This window comes from Miscanthus floridulus, chromosome 4 (assembly GCF_019320115.1).
Source record: "Miscanthus floridulus cultivar M001 chromosome 4, ASM1932011v1, whole genome shotgun sequence".
NCBI lineage: Eukaryota > Viridiplantae > Streptophyta > Magnoliopsida > Poales > Poaceae > Miscanthus > Miscanthus floridulus.
Window position 1 is genome coordinate 1,861,479 of NC_089583.1, and position 21,881 is coordinate 1,883,359.

Genomic DNA, 21,881 nt, shown 5'->3' on the forward strand with positions numbered 1-21,881 from the left:
TACCTCGAGCCGCCGGCCCCCCACCTCTTTATATAGCGCAGTGCGACGGGGGCCCACCAACCATGTAGGGTTGGGCCGTGTGACCAAGGCCCAATAGGCCGTTGAGCTTATTAGTTGGGAGATCAATCTAACAGCTGACATCTGACAATGTGTGAGGAGATCATCAGACTAACCAGACCAAGACCGCGGAGGGGATGGCGAGCTTCATGCCAGGCAGGACGTGTCGGAAGGCCTCGGTTGTGAGCCCTAGCCAGGTCTCCCTGAACCTGGCCGACAACATGACGTACGCCGCGAGCATGAGGAATGACATCCAGAGCGAGACGGAGGTTGCCACGGCGGCGCCGGCGAACCCCATGCCGAGCACGTTGACGAGCGCGTGGGCGACGCCGACGTGCGCGGCCAGCGGGAGCAGCGAGAAGGCGACGAGCGGCGCCACACCACGGACTGCGCCTGCAGGAACCGGAGCGCGCACAGGATGAAGCCGTAGGCGAGAAGCGCGGGCACCGAGTGGCGGAGGAAGTCGGCCGCCAGGCGCGACGTCTTCGGGTCCTGGCCGAGGAAGACCAGCAGCGGCTCCGAGTAGAGCCAGAGGAGGGAGACGATGGCGGAGGCCAGCGCCGAGGTGAGCAGCGAAGCCTGCAGGTGCACGCCCATCGTCCGGTAAGCCCGCGCGCCGTACCCTTGCCCGCATAGCGTCTCCAGTGACCCGCTCAGCCCGGTCTGTGTGAAATTTCGGTGGATTGTTTGTTATATTTGTATGTAAAAAAGTTCTAATTTTGAAGCCGAATTGATTAAATTTACTATATATAGAGATGTGGCGTCGCGATGCCGATGACGGTGCCCCAGGAGTTGCCTAGCGTGGCGGCGGCGAGCTGCAGGTCGCCGAGGCGGCCGGCGAACATGACGGAGACGAGCGGGATGGCGTAGTAGGCCATGCTGGTGGCCACCATGGGCGCCGCGAAGCCCAGCTGCCCCGTCACCTCCGCCCAGTCCCACCCCAGCACCGCATGCCTCGACGTTGCCGATGACGCCGCCTCTCCTGCAGCTTTCCGCTGATCATCTCCATCTCCATGGACGATGGTGTGGGTGAGGTCGAGGCGGAGATCGTCACCATCGTTGCCCCGCACCAGCAACGGAGTAGCTGCCGCCTCCTCACCCATTGCTATTGCTAGCTACTAGTAGATGGACAGAGAGATGGAAGAAATGCTAGCTTGCTTTGCTTCTCTATAGATGTAGCAGCAGTTACAATTTCAATTCTATCGATGGCTTTTTCGAATGGTATCGTGTGTGCTCCGTTCGTTCGTCTCTACTCTGCACGCCAACCAACTGCAGTGTGCTATATATAGGAATTCACTATAGGCTATATATAAAGCCACCAGCAGACCAGACAATGGAGGGCCCCAGCAACAATAGGGAATGGTCAAAATATATAACAAAAATATGTATGCACGGTGAGTTAGTCGCAGTTCAAGACTCGCAGTTAGCCAGAGTCTGGTCTGGGGGCCATATATTCAACGGTGCTACTTTCTTCTTCTCGCTCTGAGTGTCAGTGAGCTCATCACTTAATCCTGACTTACAGACTGATGATGACTAATAAGATATGTGCAGGCAGTGCTGGTCTTTTGAGGCTGCGGACTGGTTCCTGTCAAATGTCTCTGCAGACCTGCAGTGCCTTTATATTATATTATATATTCATTAATACACCAGCCGGAACAATCTGACATAGTGACATGTTCTCATGCATTCCTTGCTCCCCAACAAACACTTTTTTTGACGAATCAACTAGCTAGTACACTAGAATATACTGTAATCCCACTCTGCTTTACTTAGCATGAAATGATTAATTAGTACAAGAATTCCATTCAGCTTGCTCGGCTGCACTTCTCGCAGCCCTGCGGCTGCGGCTGTTTACTGCAGCATCGGCTAGAAATATACTGAAAATCTATACCTGTAGCAAGACTCTTGCTTAGCAGCCATGACTATACACTGAAAATCCGAAATGCAACTTGACCCAGGCCAGGAGGAGGGGCAGCTGACTTGATAGGTACTACAGGTACACACATGGGTCAGGACCTTGGCCGACATGAAAAATTTGGCCTCAAAAAGTCACAAGTCAGAGATATCGAGCACCATCAAATTTTTAATCAACGCCTGTCTGCGTGATCAAATCAAACCATCATTATATTATATCTGTGCTGCGAGCATTCGCCTACAATTTCACAACGCACTGCTCCAGCCCCACGATGTCATCAGAACATGTATAAGACACACTTGGTGGTCTCTGAAATCTGAATTGGTTATACGCCTGTTCAGTCTCTCTGAATTTCTGAAACCACCAAGCAACCAATATAATAGGGCGCATATGTTTGTTGGCGCAACAACAGGCTAGCACTGTAAATACAACCAAAACAACATCTAGTAGCCACACCAAAACCAAACTCCCCAACTGAGCAACAGTAATTTTGTGCTGGAGGAAGCAACAAATTCCAGCAGTTATAAGAGGACAGTTCAACCAGCAGTCAATTTGCCGCGTGATCCATGCACAGATTGAGCAACCAGCAGACAACCCTCTCCCTCCCATTAGTCCTATGGATATTGGAATGGAGGGAGCAAACAAGCTTTGCAGGCATATAGACTGTTGTCAACTGTGATAGTTGTATGGCATAATGGTCCAACAGCAGCAGCAGCAGCATACATCTTCCAGCAGGTACAAGACAATTATTATATACTATGGCAGTAGAAGCAAATGGCGGACTGTTATTCAGTAATAACCCGCAGAACTTCTGTTCCCTATACATATCATCAAAGGAGGCAGTTGCTTCTTTTTAAGAGAGTTACAACTAATTAACTTTCAATTCATCATCTCTTCAGAAATGCTCCATCGTGCTGAGACTGGAACAACGAATCTCTCAGCCCATCCTTTAGTATCTTGTTTTCTGCTCTTGTTCACATCCTGGAGTAGCCCTCGTATTGCTCCATGAATGAGTCGTTGAACTTCTTGAAGCTCGACATGATGGCAGGGAAGTCTTCCTCCGCTGGAAGGATAGTTGTCCGAAGGTGGAACACCCTGTGTTCAGAGAAAAACAACAAATCCACCACTTCAGTAACGTTCTCTCAGATTTTCTACTCTGTTGTTATTTACAGATCACAGAAGAAAATCAAAGTAATATGTCTCAGAAGATACTGATAAGAATATAAAAAACTGGATGAAGGTCAGGGGCAGCAGATTCAACTACGCGTCATTTTTTTTTTGACAAAAAGCTACGCTTCATTTTTTTTTCAGTGACACAAACTATATATATATTCCGTTCTGAGGTCTTAAATTTATGAAACGTTATACATCACAGATAAGTCATCATATAAAAAAATCACTTACCCTTCCTTTTGCCCAAAACCAGAGCCTGGAACAGTGGAAATTCCTGTTGCCTCCAGGAGCTTGAGGCAGTAGAAAACGTCTGCTGCTTTGCCGGCTCTTTTTGCCGCCTCAATCGCTCTTGGTGGCAGCCGTATTTGGGGGAAAGAGTACATAGCTCCTGCAACAACACAATCAATTGCAAGAGAATCTAGTAAGTAAGCAATGACCATACTCTAATTGCTGCAAATCATTTAGAATTTTGATGTTACCTTCTGTGAAATTGCACACGACATTTCGGCAACTGTTGAAACCATCTGTCATCATGCGTGCTCTCCTCCTCAAAGATTCATGGACGGACTTGCTGCAACATCATTTGGAGCCACATCAAACATTAAACTTAAGAATGTACAAAAAAGACAAATAAGTATTCAGTATCCCGCATAGTTTCATTTTTCAACTGAAACTGGATGCAGACTAAAACTTCTGAGGGGCAGTATGTTTAACCTTTCAGCAGCGAATTTGGGGTATGAGATATCTCCAGGTTTAGGAGGGTTAACCATTACTCCCATCTGTAAAAGGAAAACTTATTCAGAACCCCCTTTTTTCCAGAAGCAGCTATTCAGAACTGCTTTGTAATTTGGTAAAGCAAAGAAACGAAGTTTCAAGCAAATTAGCATAGCTTGAACTGAATTAGGTTAAGAAAAATTGGTGTAGGTCCAAAGAATGAAAAAAAATTGCATACAGTAATAACCTGTACAGCATTCCAGGTTAACGTGAGCGAACAAACTTGTCAGTAAACAAACCACAAAAAAGAAGAGATTATTAAGATGCTCAATCAATTATCTGCATCCCATAACTATACTGATCCATAGAAATTTGCTTGATGCTTCATGAATAAAATCAGTGATTGACATAATTTGAATTTGAAAACTTCTAATTGAGGTCCCGAGATGAATCCAAACATATGTCATTCCAAAACAGAGTACCGGGTTTAGTGAAGGGAAAAATAATAAAGAATCAAACATTGAGCAGTGTTTCACTTACAAAAATTTGCCCAGGAACATTTGGACTCAGTGCTATTGATGCAACCTTGTAAATCTCATCTACTGTCTGCAAGCTCAAATCAACAGAGTGGTTAGCATCAGACCTTGAACATTATATTTAGAAAATGACCTTCAAAGTGCCTTTTTGTACAATAGAGTCTAGCATGCCTTATTTAAGTGCCTAGCTTGTTTAAAGGGAGAATCTTAACTGACAAAGTTTAAAGGTTTCCAGAGCATTTAACACTACTCTGCAGTTTAGACTGGACAAGGAAACCAGTTGTAAATGTACATCGTGGTGGCATAAATATGTAACTCCAGTAGACCCTACTGATTACTCTAAAGTTTCCGAAAGTTTGTCAAAGGAGACTTTGGTAAAAGTAAGACACTGATGCAACAAATGTAATAACTGCACTCTAGTCAGTTGGATGGAGCATTGGCCCAAATTGCATTGTGCAAGATATTAACAAAGTTAAACGGCACAGCATGGCCAATTAATTATGCTGTGCAGTTTACTTAATGTGTTTGCAGTTGGGTGTGAACAATTCAATATTTTCGAATATCTCATTTACATCTTTTCATACACTCATTGTCTCATTGACTTTACGTAGCTAGGAACTTTTCAATGATACTTGGGACAAGTGACATTCTGACATGCTGCAATGAAATATTACCTTGGGAGGAAGATTTGTCATTTCAAAGTATCCACCACGTTGTCCACACTCTCCCCAGTTCCCTTTGGACACAGTGTGGAAAGAAACAAGCTGAAGCTCCCTGCTTAGTGGCGGACCCATGTCGAACATAACCTGGAAAAAGTCGAGAAAGGCAACATCAGCAGCGAGTTTTGGAATTCCCAACAATCTTTTAATGTACCATGTTAGAGAGATAATCTTTTATTTTAGTTCTTAATATATTGTCCATATTTGGTTCTAAGGGATGTTTTGGTGAGCCCAATATTATAGGATTGTCAGATGAAAACCATAAGCTTAAGTCAAGTTGCAACCATGAGTTCATGACAAAGAGTCATTGGTCAGAAAACAAAAGTACCTTTCTTGCGCTTATAAATGGCCGCTCATCTTGAAAAACGTTCTGCTGATACACTTCATCTGCAAGCAGAACTAAGTTTTCATGGTAGCAAAATTGCAGAACTTCCTTTATATTTGCTTCACTAAGGCATTGGCCAGTGGGATTTCCTGGATTTATAATCACCATTGCTCGAACCTAAGCATCATAGGTAAGGAAAAGGAAAAGATCAGAGCAGAATACATACATAAAAAAAGGCCCCATTTTTACATGAGTAGTATTGAGTATTGACTATGTGATCATCAGAGTGGAATACATAAAAAAAAAAGGAGAGAGACAACATTTTTACATGAGTGGCATGACTATGATGGTTTCAAAAAGATAAAAAGAACCAAGAACTGCAAGAAGCTGAAATGATGTTTAGTGATCAATATTAATCATTAAGACCAAAATTCTACATGCTATCTGTTAGTTGTTAGGTGATCAATACCAAAGGCCTCCTACAAGTTTGCTGGACATGACAAGTTGTTGAACTAAGGGGCACGATTTGAAGCCCATGGCACAAAATATTCATGAGTGGTTCCACAAAGGAAATGCTGGAAATAGCTCGATGAGACTAGAATCAGTCAATGATATGGTATTGACATTTTACTTGGTATCATTTTCTGTATCCATGTATATGTAACTACGGATGGGCATAGGCATGCTCACAATGCCATGTGCAAAAATTGCAGAAATCATGTAGCAAGAGAAGGGAAATTTTGATTAGCACAATGATGACTAATAAAACACTCACTGTGATTCCCTTTGACCGTGCCTCCACAACTGTTTGTCGGATATTTACAAAGTCAAGGCTCCAGTTAGCCTCTTCTTCCAAGTAGTATGGGACCAGAGAACCACCATAGAGGGAAATGGAAGCTGAATAAAGTGGGTATTGAGGAACAGGGACCAAGATCTGCCACAGAAGATTTATCAACAAAATTAGTCTTTACTCTTGAGTAGAAATAGCATCACATCGATATGTGGAAAAAGACATGTTTTTGAAGAACAATCATACCCCATCACTCTCGTTTCTGATGATGGTGTTCAGTATTTGCATCACACCTTTGCTGGCACCGTCTGTCAGGTAAATGAGTTCTGGATCACTGCAGTAAGCAGAGCATATAAGCATTAGAGATAAAATGGCCTACAGCTCTGATAAAATTAATTTTCAGCAGTTATTTCTAAAAAAAAATAAATTTCTGCAGTAAAGAATTCAACGTCGGATATCCATCACGCTTGTGGATGAAGTCAGCAACTTCCTTCCTAATTCCAGGGATACCACGGGAATCACTGTACGCACCTGATGGTCAGATGAAAAGTTTGGTCAGAGTACTCATAATCTCATATGGCTATGAACCTACGACAACACATACAACTGATAAAAGTTGCTTCTTTTTTCGATTATTATTCAGACTGCAAAAGGTTTGATACTTTGTGCTCGTTTTATGAACCTTGCAGGAAGATAACATTACACAGGATATGAATATGATAATTCTAGGAGACCTAAAACCAATGGCTCTTGTTTTCCCCCCAAAACAAGAACACTGTATGGTATGGTAACGCACCTAGACCGCCCTTAGCCATGGCGAGGTAGTGCTTGGCCCTAGCGATGGCATCCGCCGGAAACATGAGGCCGACGTGGGGATCATCGAGGAGGAACGGAGCCTGGCACAGCGCCACCACCTGCGCACGGGATGCAGTCACACACAGGGTTCAGCCGTCTGGGTAAGAATAGAATAGAAGGCGTCGAGCAACCAACTCCATGAGGATGCGAAGCGGAGATGGATGGGCCTGACCTGGCGCCCGAAGGTGAGCGGCTTCTGGCCGAGGGCGTGCGGGTTGCCGACGTTGGTGAAGATGATCTTCTTGCCCTCCTTCTGGAGCTCGGAGGCGCGGAGGTACAGCTCCCCGCGCACCGCGTACCGCACCTTCTTGACGTTTTCGTTCAGCTCCTCGTAGTCCAGCGGCTTCCTCGCCATCTTGCCCCGCTGCCGTCACTCCTCCGCCGCCGCCGTTCCCCTTCCTCCCGTGGAGTGGCGGGTGGACTGGATGGATGAGTCACGGGCCGCGGGAGAGAATGGGGAAGGCAGGTGGGGACGAAAACCAGGAAGCAGTGGAGCAGGTGAGGATTTGTACTCTACTGCTGTGCTGACTGCTGTCCGTCGTGCCTCGTGCGTCTGCGTGTGGGTGGAGGACGGAGCCCGGAGGGAGAGAGATTTGGAATATGGACTTGTCGCGTTGCGGCCGTGCAGATTGATTCATCGGCGGATAATGTGGAAACGAGAATGGATGGATTAGTATTTTTCGTTTTCTTGGCGACGAAATTGGCAGGGGAGCGAGAATTTTGGGTGGCGGATCAATGGCCACTGGTTGGGTTATCGCCTCGCCCGGTGGCCCTGCGGTGGAGAAGCCCCCGCCGACGAGACGACGAACCGTGCCGCGGCACCCTGACCCTGCAATACCAATAATGCACAGCAGCAAACTTCCAGCCAAAGTTTCTTTCTGACGCGCCAGATCATGCAACTTTTGCAATTGATGAGAACGAGTGGCATCAACATTCACAGCACTGAACTGCCCCATCAGCGTGAACCACGGCAACAACAGTCCACTGACACTGAGAACGAAGCTTGTTCAGAAAATTTCAGACAGGACACAGAGTGAACGTTGGTTGCAGCTAATGCTACGCAGTCTGTTAGTTCGATCGTATTTGGCTTATAAGTCATAGCTTATTAGCCAATGAACAATATTTTTCTCTCATACCAAACCAGTCAACAGTACTTTCAACCATGGCTTATAAGCCAAACCAGCCCAAACGAACAGGACGATGGAGTACAGTCTACATATATTCTTTTTTTATAAGAGCACTAAGTCTGTCCAAAAAAATATATAATTACGAGTTGCATGTCAGATAAAGCGGTTCACGTTTGATTAAGTTTCTAGTGAATAGTATTTGTATTTATGACTCTAAATTAATTTATTATGAAAATAAATAGCATACTTAATCTAATGGTATTTATTGGATAAATGTTAATACTTTTTTATCTATAATTGGCCAGATTTAAGATATTAAAATATAGCACTGTGCTAAAATTGTAATTTTTTTTGACGGAGGGTTCAGTTTGCGATAGGAATTTCTTGGTGCCACACGGTACCACGACAGGTGGACAGACATTTGTTACCAAGCGGATCCTGCCACTTGATCTTTTTGGAAGGATATGAAGGGGCTTTAGTCCCTACACCATTTATTTAAAGAAATATAAAAAGGAAGAAGAAGGTACAAAGCAACGTATTACACAAGATTTGATCCATAAAGAAAGAGGCGTGGCTTTTCTTGAAGTCACTGTTAAAGTGAGCAAGGATAGCTCTTTTTAGTAACATCTCGCTCTTTTGTACATTTTCTTGGTGCCCTCTGAAAATCTTGTGATTCCTTGCTGACCAAATTGTCCAACACATCAGTACTATTGCATTCATAAAGATAGAATTAAGTTGATCGTTCAAATAGCTCACAATGTCTAGGAAACTTGTCTAGGCTAGTTGTCACATCCGAATTTAAAGGACAAAATCGGATGCACAACATATGTATGCTAGGATCAATTATTCATACATATGTTGACTTCATTATAGTATCAAAATCAGAGTTGTTTACATAACGAAATATTATTATAAAGTTACCTGGGTCTAAAAGAAAATCTCATAATCTTCCAGCGGAAATGGACGCTGTCTTCACAGGAAGGTTGACTGGGGGCAGCACCAACCTAACAACGATACCGTCTTAAGGAAACACCATCTTTTGGAAAACTCCATCTTCTATAAACTTCGTCTTCTAGTCCGAACAGCTGGATGGGGTAGCAAGGGGGGACAAAGAGGAAGGGTGAGTATATCGAAATGTACTCCGCAAGTGTAGGAAAAGTATGAAATGAGGGCCAACACAAGGAAAGGCTTACAAGGTTTGACACAAGTACTTAAGGGACACATCCTATTTTTCCTTAAATCCTTAGCACCTAACTACTAGGTAAATTCTGCGTTCTCCTCCACCACACTTGGATTCCATCCGACCTCCCAACTGAACCACCCGTTCTCTTACCAAGGGAACCACCCATCCAAACCAGAGAGCCATCTAATCCCGAAGAAGTCCAAGCCGCTCTTGTTCGTGAGCATGGCTGATATACCAGTTTTACACTCTGCAGAGGTTACACACTTTCACCACAAGTCGTGTTTTTCCCATCACGCTTTACACTACCTAGGTGCTTAGCGGGGTCACACTACAAGGCCTTTACAAAGCCCCTCCAAGTCTGTGTTACACCTACCTCTAAGGATTCTCCCCCGTACATAAGTCTGCGACCCCAGGGGACCCCTCGTGAGCAACATAAGCTGTCCCGATGTAGCATACCTTGGACAAAACTAATTAATTAGCCAGGCCCATAGCCCATGTAGGTCTCATGGATGCGCTATTAAGCCAGGTTACAGGTTTCGAGAACCGGTCCTTAGGATCCAGGCAGGACACTAGCATAAACCCAATCCACCAACATCAGCTGCCATACCATGGCATAAACCAACCTCAACCAAACGGTCTATCCTGCTGGATTTGCCTACTCACCATGTTACTACCAACAACGGGTTACCAACCCACATGAAAGTTTCATAGATCATTAGTCAAAATTATACTAAACTCTTCCCAACCTAAGACTACAGGCTAAGCATGTGAATCTACCCATCCAACCTAAGGTTTCAAGGAAGATATAAACAAGGACTAGTAAACCCTAACAGGGGATTCAAATTATGACTCTGCATACAACTAATGGTCTAACTACTCTAACTCAAAGTAAAACAAATGTAGGTGCAAGATGGTCAAGGACACTTGCCTTCGAACTGGGTTTGCTCGGGGATATCGAACTCCTGATCCTAGAAGTTCTCGCACTCAGCACCTTCTGCTGACACAACAACAAACATGGCCCACAAAACATAATAAGAAACAGTACACCAAACATATTATAAAGTTTACTATCGCATAGTACTCGTCGTTATGAACTCGTGAGCGAAAGAACCACCTAAAACCGAGCTACGGTTTACAAGATATAAGCTTTGAAGTCAGTGGCATTTCTGTAAATAAACTAAACTTATTTTTGGATTTTAAATAAAAGAAAACAGTAAAAGAAAAGGAACCAAGGACTGCGGGTTGATTTCGTGGAAAACCAAGGGGCTCTTTTACAAAAGGGCACGCCCGGTTGACTGTTCTGTGGACTGAGTCCACGGGCCGTGCACCGGTGGTGGTGGGGTGTGCGGTGCACCATGGACCATGCCCAGAGTGAAGGGGTATGCTGGAGGGAGAGAAGAGCGCGGCGACGCCATGGTCGCCGGCGGCGAACCCTCGCCTACGCACAGGGCCGTCCCAACAATTTCTAGGGCCCTTGGGCAAGCAAGACAATGAAGTCCCGGCAATCTAATATTTTAATATCACGAGATTGAACTATATAGTACTACTGGTAATAAGAGTTAACTCGCAAAATATAGTTCGTTAAAAAACGACAATACATCAAAGAAGCTTAAGAACGGTGAAATCACAGTAACATGAAATGACTTAAAATTTAAAACAAATTATGGGCAGCCTGCTGCCTGTGGCATATCCATAAGTTCCTTGATGAATTAAATAATTAAACTAATAGATCAACAATTCGCTGCACTATCGCTTGATGCCTGTATGTATTGTATTGCAAGGTAAAAAAGAAACTGAAGTTTTCAGATCGAACAAACAATAAATACTGATGAACTGAAACCATAATCACTTACCGTAGAGAGTAGGGGACAGGGATGAAGGGACTACAGCGCAGCTGGGTTAGTGGGCGCCTGCTAGGATCACAGGATTCCAGATTACGAAAATCGGGATTTCAGGATTTGGGAACGCCGGAACAGCCGCCGCGGCGCAATAGCACGCATGCTTTGACGCGGAGTCGCGAATAGGAAAGGGTTGCCGCGCAGAGCCACAGACTAAACTGGACGTGACCGTATGGAGCCAAATACATGTACTACATATACGTATACTCATGGGCCCCTAGTGCCATGGGCCCCCGGTCGTCGCACTGCCTGCCCTCTCCCATGGGACGGGCCTGCCTACGCAACCCGATCTCGGGCTACGGAGCATGAGAGACGATGATATCAAGTTCGTTGGACTCAGGAGCTCACTGCGAAGCCGATGGAGGGTATCTTGTCGACGGGAGTGGCACCAAGAGGGGAGGCGTCGCGGAAAGGCAGATGGATGGTGGTGACGTGCTTCGGCGAGCTTGTAGCACCCCACAACGGCCAGGATTGGCGTCGAAGAGGGTCGCAGCGGGTGCGGTGTTCTTCTGCGAGGTCGAGAGTAGCAATAGCGAGGCGAGCGTGGGCCTATAGTGGGAGAGCGAGAGCTCGGATGTGTGCTCGCCAATGGCGGCGGGAGGCTCCGTGGGATGGGAGAGGGAGCGGGAAGCAGTGGGGCGGTGGCGGTGTGCTTGCAAGGGGCCGGAGCTTCCCTTGAATTGGTTAGAGAGGGGGAGGAATGAGTGGTGGGTGAGCTCGGTCATATGCCGCCCATGACGGCTGCGGTCCAGAACCGCGCAGAGAGCGTATCGCGGTGGACTGGGGAGGAGCGGACGAGGTAGAGTAGGGAAGGGGAGGGCGCGGTCCTCGCGGCAGGATCGGTCGCGCAGAGCAGCCTGGTCGCTCGGGAGCCGGTGATGGCGGAGGTTAGGGACGACCAGAGGTGGGAGATGGTCCTGACAGGTGGGGACCACACGTCAGAGAGAGGGAGGCGCGGTGCGGCCGACTGCGGCTCGGTCTGGCCCACCGGGCGGGCGCAGGAGAGGAGTGGGCCGGCCGGATTCGGCCCAGGGAGCGAGAGAGGTTTTCTTTTCTTTTTTGTAAATTCATTTCAAAGCCAAATCAAAAGATTTTTGAACCAAATAAATTTTAGAAAACTTTTTTAATATTTGTGAATTTTGGAAACTAAATTTTGAACTTGTTTCACAATAACTTTTTAACTACTTTGTTTATTTTATAAGTAGAGCAAAAATGATTCGAACCTAAATCGGATATAAATAAATTCTTTTTCACTCAATAAAAAAAATGCAAGCAGCATGAATGCAACTTAAATACAATTTAATTTATAATATATATTTTTCTTCCACTATTATTTGGTCATAAACTTAATTTAAATCTAAGAACTTTTAGGAAATTGGAAAATTTTAAAACTAGGGTGTTACACTAGTATGGTTATATTTAGAAGATTCCAGCTTGAACTTGCAAAAGGACTGTATATCGAGAGATGGTCTGCACTTTCTTCCACTTGGAGTGAGTAAAGGGCACGGCTGTATGAATCAAGATGCAAGTTCTTCCGTTTTAAGATATTCCTTGTGCTTAGTCTATCTTTAATGGGGATCTAGAAAAATAATGTGTTTTTGGCTGACACATAGATTCCCATAACCATTTGTGCAGTATATGTACCTGCCTTTGTCCAACCAAGGCCTTGTATGCATCAGAGATTCAGAGGAGAAGTAGGCCTAGTTGTCCTCTCTGTCAAATAAGATGGTTTCTTCCATTATAGCTAAGAGGGTCTGTAATTGAGCAAAAGCTAGTTCTGAGAGAGGTAGATGAAATATAATAGTGTAGTGATTTGATCTTGTTTGAAGACTTTGCTGACTAGTAGAGACTTGTTCTTTACAAAGGGGTATAGCTCTTGGAAAGTGTTTTCCAGAGCCTCAATGTCCCATTTGTCTTTCCAAAAGAAGATACTCAACCCATTGCCTAAGTGCACCTTTGCAATGTCTTCGTAGTTCTCTAGAATTGTCGGATTTTCCTGCCACCAAAACAATCATTTTTTGGTGTGGTTTGGCAGTTTCCCATTGAAGTATAACTTTTCTCATATCAGTTTTACCCGTGGAATGTCCAATCTGTTGAAGAACTTGTGAAGGTTCTTGAGCATCATGGCTTTATTGTGTTTCTTGAGGCTTACCACTTACCTTCAATCATGTTGCCCCAAACTTTACAAATCATCATTTGTCTCTAAGAGTTGAGTTGACTTCCCTTTCCCATTGTGTTCCCTTTTGCTTCCACTCTCTCTTAAGAGTCCTTCCACCTCTTAGTCCACATTCTCCACCTCTTAGTCCACATTCTCCTGAAACAAATCATCATCTCCATCCTCTAACTCATAATCAGTGTCCAAGAAATATTTATCTTCATTCTCACTATCTTTGGAACTAGCTTCATTAACATCTTCATGTATCAATATCTGTTGCTCAACCCTCTTGTTCTTTAGATCAATGTAGACACATGCAATTTATCACCAAGATTCTTCTGCACATAATTAACTCTCTCTGGACTCAAAACTTTTGGCAAAGATGGCATTGGATTGTGTTGTGATACCAGTGCCTAACACGGAAGTGATTGCTTGGATCTACGTACGAGATGCTCATAGAAGATTAGACAACACACTAGAGACTCAAAATTTGGTAACGAGGTTCGACTGAAGCCTACGACCCCGGACCCCGAGCCATGCTTATAGGCACTCCTCCCCAAAACTACGACATCGCTCGCCCAGGGTGTTGGCCACCCAAAGCCGCTAGCACCCTCCCATGAGCCTGTCACTATGTGGTTTGTGCTACCACTCTGTCCCCTTGGGTTACAACAGCAGCCCTCCCTTTTATAGAGAGGACTGATTCTAAGCACCCAACAGTTAGCTCCACCTAACCCTCTAATGGTAATTACAACATAAGTCCACTATATCCTATTTAGTACAAATAAATATTTGACACATTTACATCGTTTCCACCTTGGCAAATATTTCCCCATTTTGAAGCTTGTCATGCGTGAATCACCATGTACTCTAGACTTGAGTTGTCTGACTTTGCTGCTTCACGAAGAGCAGCCCGATGAGTCTGACTTGGCCTTAGACGCACTGCCACAGGAAGCCCCGCTAGCCTTGCAACTTCATTCCCAGTGACTCTAGCTCTAACAGTGCATCCTTGCATCTTGTACAGCTACAACACCATCTCTCTACCAACTAGAGAAGATTACTCTCATTGTCTGATTCACCCACAGATGTTGCAACATTAGCACTTGCCTCCTTCTTCCCTAGATAGTCCTTCTTCACATGTCCCCAATCTTCGCACTTGAAGCACGTCACCTTCTTCTTCATGTTGCTCTTGGCCTCCACCTTCCCCTGCTGTATATGCTCACCACTGACCAACAGACCTTCATCTTGAGGTGCCTCCACTGCATTGTTCTTCCTCCTTTGTACTCAAGCAAGCAATGCTGCAGTAATATCCTCAATATTGATAGTTTCCTTGCTATATGATAGTGTAGTAACAACATGCTCATAGTATGGTGGTAGAGAGCACAAAAGAATTATTTTCTTGTCTTCATCATCAATTTTTGGCATCTCTATGTGCTAGATCAATAACCATTTGATTGAAGACATCTAGGTGCTCAACCCACACATGCAATTTCTCTTCTGCCCATAATTAACTCAGTTTGGGCTCAAAACTTTTGGCAAAGATGACATTGGAGTGTGTTGTGATACCGGCGCCAAACATGGAAGCGATTGCTTGGATCCCTTCTGCATCCCGTTCTGCATCACAGAATCTAAGAAAAGCATAGAGACTAGGGCATCATGAACTCACTGTACAAAGGCTTTGCATCCCATTTCCGTTGCAATCACACCGCCATCCTTCTCGGTCGTCGTAGCATGCTTGTCTAGCGTCGGTCAATCCCACTTATCCAATATAATCTCCTTCATGTGCGGACTCCCTTGCCAATGATGGCCACAATAACACACCTCCGAGTCCTCCACCACCAGCGGAGAAGACGAATAGTTAGGGTCGGGAATGGCCAGCAATGAAACACTTTTATAGATAGGAGGACTATTACACAAAATTGTACACCAGCTCAGGTTTCTTGGTTAACATAAGATGTCTACAGTGGCAAGCCACATAAGCACTATGCTGGTCCACACCATACAAGTAGTACGGGGATTGGCATGACACACCATACAAGTAGTACTGTGGATATACATATATTTTTTTGTTTATTGTTTCAGAGTATGTTAAGTTTGTGGTAGGAATTTCATTGTTCCAGTCCAGACAAAGATACGGTGTTTATTACCAAACAGGATCCTACCACTTGACTTCAATTATGCTGTCCCGAACTTTACAAAGCCGTGCGTGTCCTGTCCCCGGATATATACATTTTGGCAGCGCCATCCCACATTATTTTACTCTCCTTTTTCTTTTTTTCTTGTTTCTTCTCCCCCCTACGAAGCAACATCAACTACCCTGACCCCATTGCTGGTTAAGTTATATACAATCCGACATTCACAAGAGGTGAAAATGCGATTGAAACGGGACGCTTCATTTCGCGGATGAACAGAGGCGGGCATCCGCGTCCCGTGCTCATCGATTCAGAGAATTCCTGTGCCTCTCAGGCAATGACAGGAACAGCAGCTACGATCGGATGATCAGGTCGCTTCACCTTGTTGCAACCGGAGGAATGTTTACCCATTGCAGCTGCAGCTGTATCTCCCCGCTCTCGACGTTCTTGAGCCGGAGGATCATGTCCTGCACGAACTTGCCGTTCCTCCAGCACACGTGGCTCTCGTCGGCGAGGCAGTTCTTGGTGCTCGGCCTCACAGACCTGATGATGGTGCCGTTCTTGATCTCCTCCGGGTTCATGTTCACCACCTCCATCAATGGCGCGACGTCGATCTCCGCGTCTCCCATCGGGTCATCTCTGCTGAATGTGTCCTTGTCGAACACCTCCTGTATGCACCAATGCATCACAAGAGATATATATATATATATATAATTGTGCGTGAGTACTCATACTATATATTCAGAAAAGGAATATATTGTACTGTACATGACAATCTAGAAACCATGAATGGCAACAAACAAATAGATCTGCTGCACACTCACAAGCTTGAGTGGTTGGCTGGGATTTGTGACGGTCAGAGTTAGCTCCTCATGCCAGATGGGGTTCACAGATCTCTTCTTCACGCTTGTCTTCAGTTTCTGCATGCAGATCATAAAAGACAATACTTGGCTAGGTGAGATAAGGACACATACATTATCTGCAGTATAATCAAACGCTAAGGAATCAACAATGCCAAAAAAATGCTGGATATATACTCCTAGATGGAACAAAAGTTAAGAATCCAACAAGAACACAGACCTTCTTGCCAAGTCGTATGACGACATATGGATCGCTGCCTCTTGCGTCACGGTAGGCAAGGTTGATGCCCCGGACCACCCGGACTTTCAAGAGGCCTACCAATCCGTCCATAATTGAATCAAGTGTTTCTTAGATCCTGCAGATTAGAAGTTAGCGTGCTAAATTACAAATAAAGAGAGGAGCGTGGGGCGAAGAAGACGCCTAATTCGATCAAAGAATTAGGCGACTTCTTACGTCCCTTGCCTCTCGATCACTAGAGCTCTGTGCGCTGTTTTGCGTCCCTGTTTTCGTCAACCTAAATAGTTTGCGCAACGGTAGTCTAAACAGGAGCCCCCCTCAACCGTAGGAGGCTAGTTTGCCATTTATTCTGTGGCCTGAATTGCTAGTTTGCAAGCAGCCGACCAAAAGCTTCCGGGTTTACTAATTTTAGGACGAATGGCAATAATGTCTTTTTTTTTTTGGTTTTGCATACTTAGTTATGATTCCTGTTTTGTTTTTTAGGACGAATGGCAACCGTAGAGAGGCTTTGTTAGGTTGGAATGTGTAAGTTTGAGGGGCTGAGGGCGTTAGGGTTCCTGCTGCACCTGGCTGCCGCCACTTCGATGGCCGTGAGGGCTACCCAGAAACTAGGATTTTGAGAGCCCAGAGGCTGCTGTGGGGGCTGAGGAATGGGAGTGGCCAGTGATGCACATTACAGCTCGAGGCAGTATTGCCTATATTGATTCCAGCGCATATATAATGAACTTGGGGAACACATGCCACAATAGCTGAAGTAAATAAGCCATGAAGAACAACAGTGCTTGTCACTAAAAAAAATCAAAATTATGAATTCGATCCTAAGTTCAACTTGTATATCACGATGGCAAATGGGTTCTACCATGTTTGTCCTGATTAGCCACATAGCAAATGAATGCAAAACATTTATTACCTCCTCAGTACATACAAAGAGGTCATTGACAGTAAAAAAACACAGAAATTGTTTAACTCTACACTCTTAAGCAACAAAGGATCTTCAATCCTACATGGAAAATGAATGCAGCTTATATGGAAAATACTTAGCACTTAGAGTATGTACCTTATCCCTGCTTCATCTGGGGGTACATAATGCTCTTCCCATAATATGTTGATTCATGTTAACATGATCCATTGTTCTAGCATCTCTGCAAATGCCCACACAAGTACTTAGGGATGAATCCAGGGGGGGGGGGGGGGGGGGGGGGGGGGTTCAAGGCCCCTGTTGCCAAAAGAAAGTACTGCCAAACATGCTTCATGTTTGCCAAACAAGCATTGGCACTGCCTCTGTCTCCTTCATGAGCTCTCCTCCCAATTCTAATTTTGGATCCATGATGAATATGACCAAATCTTATTGCAAGAACTTAAGGACATAATCAACAAAGAGTTGTTATTCATTGTGAGAGTCTGTCCAAAATGTTTGTCTGCCACATACCACCTCTAGGATGAATGCATACACATAGGATAAAGTAGAGCTGATGCAATGTCATTGAGAATCCAAAACCTAACAACTAAATTCAATGATGGTTTACTATGGTCATGCAAGTGAGTATAAAATTTATTGGTCAACATGTGCTTGTAAACTAGTAGTAATTCACCTTTCCAGAGGCACAAGCCATATAAACCAACTAGGTTCCTATCATTGAGGATCTAGCATCACATTGTAGGAGGTTGAGTTCTTCCTCCTTTTCCAATGCCTCTATTTCTTTCTTCTTACTATTCTTTCACACAATCTTTCAACCACTGGGAGGGGGGGTTAAGCTCCCCTCTCCTCTCGTGTGCGTCATGAGGCATGACCTTCATGGACACATGCCCACATCCAACTCTGAGGACAAAAGCAATCCTTCAATCTTTTGTATACCTTCACAAACCTTCTGGCTCAGCTCCTAGCAACCTCTTGTTGTTAAAGCCATGATAATATGAAAATAGAGCATCGTAAAAGAACCAATGTAATCAAGTTTGGTTTCTCAAGTGATGGGAACATGGGTGGCCATTCTTCTGGTGGGTGAAGATAACTCTCAATTTGGTGGAAACTTGATACACACGATGGCTTCTGATCACAAAGACCCAAACTCAATAATTACAACATCACATCTTGTCTGGTTATCAACCGTGCACTTCCCGATTGGCCTCACCATGAAGTCTAATCCCTAAATAGGAATAGAAGAACACAAGAAATAATAAAAAGAACACAGTCTGAAATATTGTTAGCAAAACTATTCGTTGAAAAAATAATTTAAGCAGAATCCAAACCCTAACTTGGGCATCAGTTACTGAATACATAGTATTAGGGGCAGCCAGACCCCAGGACATGTCCCTAATGGACTCCAACATGATACACGACCCAACAGCCCGAAAGATGGTGACGACGATAGATTCTATATGCCCACTTGTTCTGAGGATTCCTATTGACCCATAAAGATTTTTAATGTGGGATTGGTACCATTAGAAATATTATTGCCTTATCTTTCTATGCATATATAGAAAATTAAAAATGGAATCTGTATCCAACCTGGACAACAATTTTAGTGCGAGTAACTCCTGTGGCCCGAGATGGACTCGAACTTAATATGGATTGGGCCTCCAACTTGGCTTGGATTCCCATGCTGGTCTTCTCCGCCTCCATGTATCTCTCCATGTACTTCTTTTACCTCTCCATCATTCCTAAGAATATTAATATCATTATTAGGTATAAATCTATTCTCATAATCACAAAAGGAGTACTTAGGAATGACTTCACTCAGAGATTAAATTGTCATGCTCGAACTCTAGTGATTGTCCTTGGCATAGCAACTTGAGGAGTGTAGTGTGTATCCAAATCTGCATGTCCATCCAATGTATGAGTATGTTGACCCACAAGATGAGACTTGGGAGACTGCACCACACAAGGTGGAGAACCAAGTATGGATGCCCTTGGACTCGGAGATGAGCCTAAATACCTTCAGCCACATGATTCCATTTACTCTCATTGACCCCTAAACAGAGTAAGGGTGTGTTTTGTAGGGATCCAGATTCTAATATAGACATTTTAGTTTTAGATTCTTTCAAGAAACGTTTTGGATGGTGAATTAGAATAAAATGTTTGGCTAGTAGACTAGATTTTGATCCATGAGAAAATATATATTTTCCTAAAAATCATATACATAAAATATATTTAAAAAATCAAACCTTTTTGTGGCAAAGAACAATTTAAATACAACCCATTTTAACTTGTTACACCAAAAAAGGATTACAACTAAAGAAAATATAATTGTTAGAACACACATAGATAGAGAAATAGAAGTGATCCTCATGCAAAACTAGTCTTTTACCATTTCAATCCAAAAGTGCAAAAACCATAAACATTTTAGGATGATTCTGGTAGAAACATTTCTCAGAGTCAATCGCTTGGATCTGGTTCTTGTGTTCCAGACTAGAATCTGAAACACATTTCGGCATGCCAAACACACCATAAGTGCCTTATCTTGCATCCAACCTCTTTGTTGCTGAATGCTCTCTGATGGTGTTGAACCTTTTCCCTACAGGGTGTCTTTAGGGGCTTGTATCCAAGGCTCCCATCCCAGTTGATATGGAGCTAGAGAAGAAGAAGAAGAAGGAGCCTCATTGGGAGCGTGACACACAAGGCACTTTGGCAAGATCTCTTGAAACACAAAACATGCCCCGGAGAGATCCCATCAGGGCTTGCATTAGCTACGGGCTATCCTAGTCAGCCCGACCACTCTAGGGCTTCACAATTTATTGAAGCAGCAAAAAACGAAAAGCCCAATAGGTTTCAAGGATGGCACCGTCGCCCTCCCCCACGTGCCCCAGCGTCTTGTCGTAGCTAGAGTCAGCTGCCAGCGGCAATGATGGTTGTGGCGAGGCTTCCTTTCCTCTACCCCTTCTACGTATCTTCGCTTCCCCGCGCTTGTGGTCACCGGTCCATGCTCCTAATTTCCGGTGGTCGTGACCTCGTTAGCTCCATAATTACCAGACCCACCAGTTCCTTGGCTGGATCCATTGGTTCAATGGCTGGATCCATCGGTTCCACAGCTGGATTCAGCATTTCTTCAATGGTGGTGGCTGCATCTACTTGGTGTCTTCGTGGTGCCAATCTAGGCATCATGGTCACCTCCTCGGTGCTGGCGCGTGAGGTGCTACGGGAGTAGGACCTCATCTTCTCTGGCTACGACATCCCTGACGTGGTGCGCTCCATCTCCTATGGTGATGGAAGCACTTAGCATGAAGCTGTTGGTGGATGCCAAGGCCGGGCACATGTTGTATGCGGAGATGAGCAAGGTACGGGGCTTCATTAGATCTAGTGGATCTGGTGACCACTCGGTTAGGCCCATGCTCCCCCGCGCATGCACGCCGGCTAGGCCAAGCGAAGATCGGGTGTCCGAGGCCACGGCCAGAAAACGATGACCCGATCAGGCCCCCCGTGCGTGACTGTGCCCCCTTGCGCGCTTGTTGGCTAGGCCAGGTGGTGGCCAGGTGGTTGGGGCTGCGGCTGAAACCGCGCTCGTCTGGCACTCGTGCATCATCGGTTGGCGGCCGGGCCAGGCGCGCTAGCTTGTAGTGGTGGCCGGGCGGACCACTTCTTGGCCGTGCTTGTCTCCACACCTTGGCCAACCTCCTCGATGGCGGCGGCAACCGTAGGGGCATTGGTGGCCTGAAGGACGATCAGGTGGAGGCATGTCCTGTTGGTAGCGGCTGCCCTAGGGGTGATAGATACCTAGGAGTCTAGGCGGAAGAGGTTATCCTCGACGGCAGCGACAGAGAACTCCGGTAGAGGCGATGGTCATTCCAGTGACAGTGGCTGCCCTATGGGCAGCGGAGGCCTTAGAACCTGGTGAAGCGGAAGCGGATCTTGTTGGCTCGCATCTGATCGGCTAGATGACGACGGATGAAGGTGGGCTAACCAACGACACGTGGTGTCAGCTCACTTGAAGAGGATAAAGATGGCACTAGCAGAGGTTTGTAGCAATGGCGCACTAGGGGCGCTGGTGACTTGACGACTTCCACTCACCAAATCTAGCCATTTTAGGAGATGATGCCGAGAAGAAGGGATGTGCTGAGGTCTTAGCTTTTTCTTTTTGGTTGTATGTTCTTCTCTTTGTTGAGGTGTGAGTCTAAGTGCTCTTTTTTCCTTTTAGCTGTGTATATCCTTCATGGATATAGAGGCCCGATTAATGAAAATCCATTATCTAAAAAAAGTATAATAGTAGATTGAT

General features: G+C 45.0%; 2 protein-coding genes and 1 pseudogene across 2 annotated transcripts; all 3 read right to left on the bottom strand.

Moving 5' to 3' along the window:
- Positions 1-163: 163 nt before the first annotated feature.
- On the bottom strand, positions 164-1,290 carry LOC136550699 (protein DETOXIFICATION 19-like; annotated as a pseudogene).
- A 1,447-nt stretch (positions 1,291-2,737) lies between these two features.
- LOC136549307 (glutamate--glyoxylate aminotransferase 1-like) lies at positions 2,738-7,687 on the bottom strand. Its single transcript, XM_066540548.1, has 12 exons — positions 7,257-7,687; positions 7,026-7,143; positions 6,679-6,760; positions 6,476-6,563; positions 6,215-6,373; positions 5,443-5,616; positions 5,070-5,201; positions 4,400-4,465; positions 3,860-3,924; positions 3,625-3,716; positions 3,377-3,533; positions 2,738-3,067 (listed from the first exon to the last, which is right to left on the bottom strand). Exons 1-12 carry the CDS (start codon positions 7,437-7,439, stop codon positions 2,947-2,949), a joined length of 1,437 nt encoding a protein of 478 aa, XP_066396645.1. The 5' UTR covers positions 7,440-7,687; the 3' UTR covers positions 2,738-2,946.
- Positions 7,688-15,709: 8,022 nt separating this feature from the next.
- On the bottom strand, positions 15,710-16,927 carry LOC136550768 (GTPase activating protein 1-like). Its single transcript, XM_066542365.1, has 3 exons — positions 16,657-16,927; positions 16,401-16,496; positions 15,710-16,244 (listed from the first exon to the last, which is right to left on the bottom strand). Exons 1-3 carry the CDS (start codon positions 16,765-16,767, stop codon positions 15,954-15,956), a joined length of 498 nt encoding a protein of 165 aa, XP_066398462.1. The 5' UTR covers positions 16,768-16,927; the 3' UTR covers positions 15,710-15,953.
- Between the last annotated feature and the right edge of the window lie 4,954 nt (positions 16,928-21,881).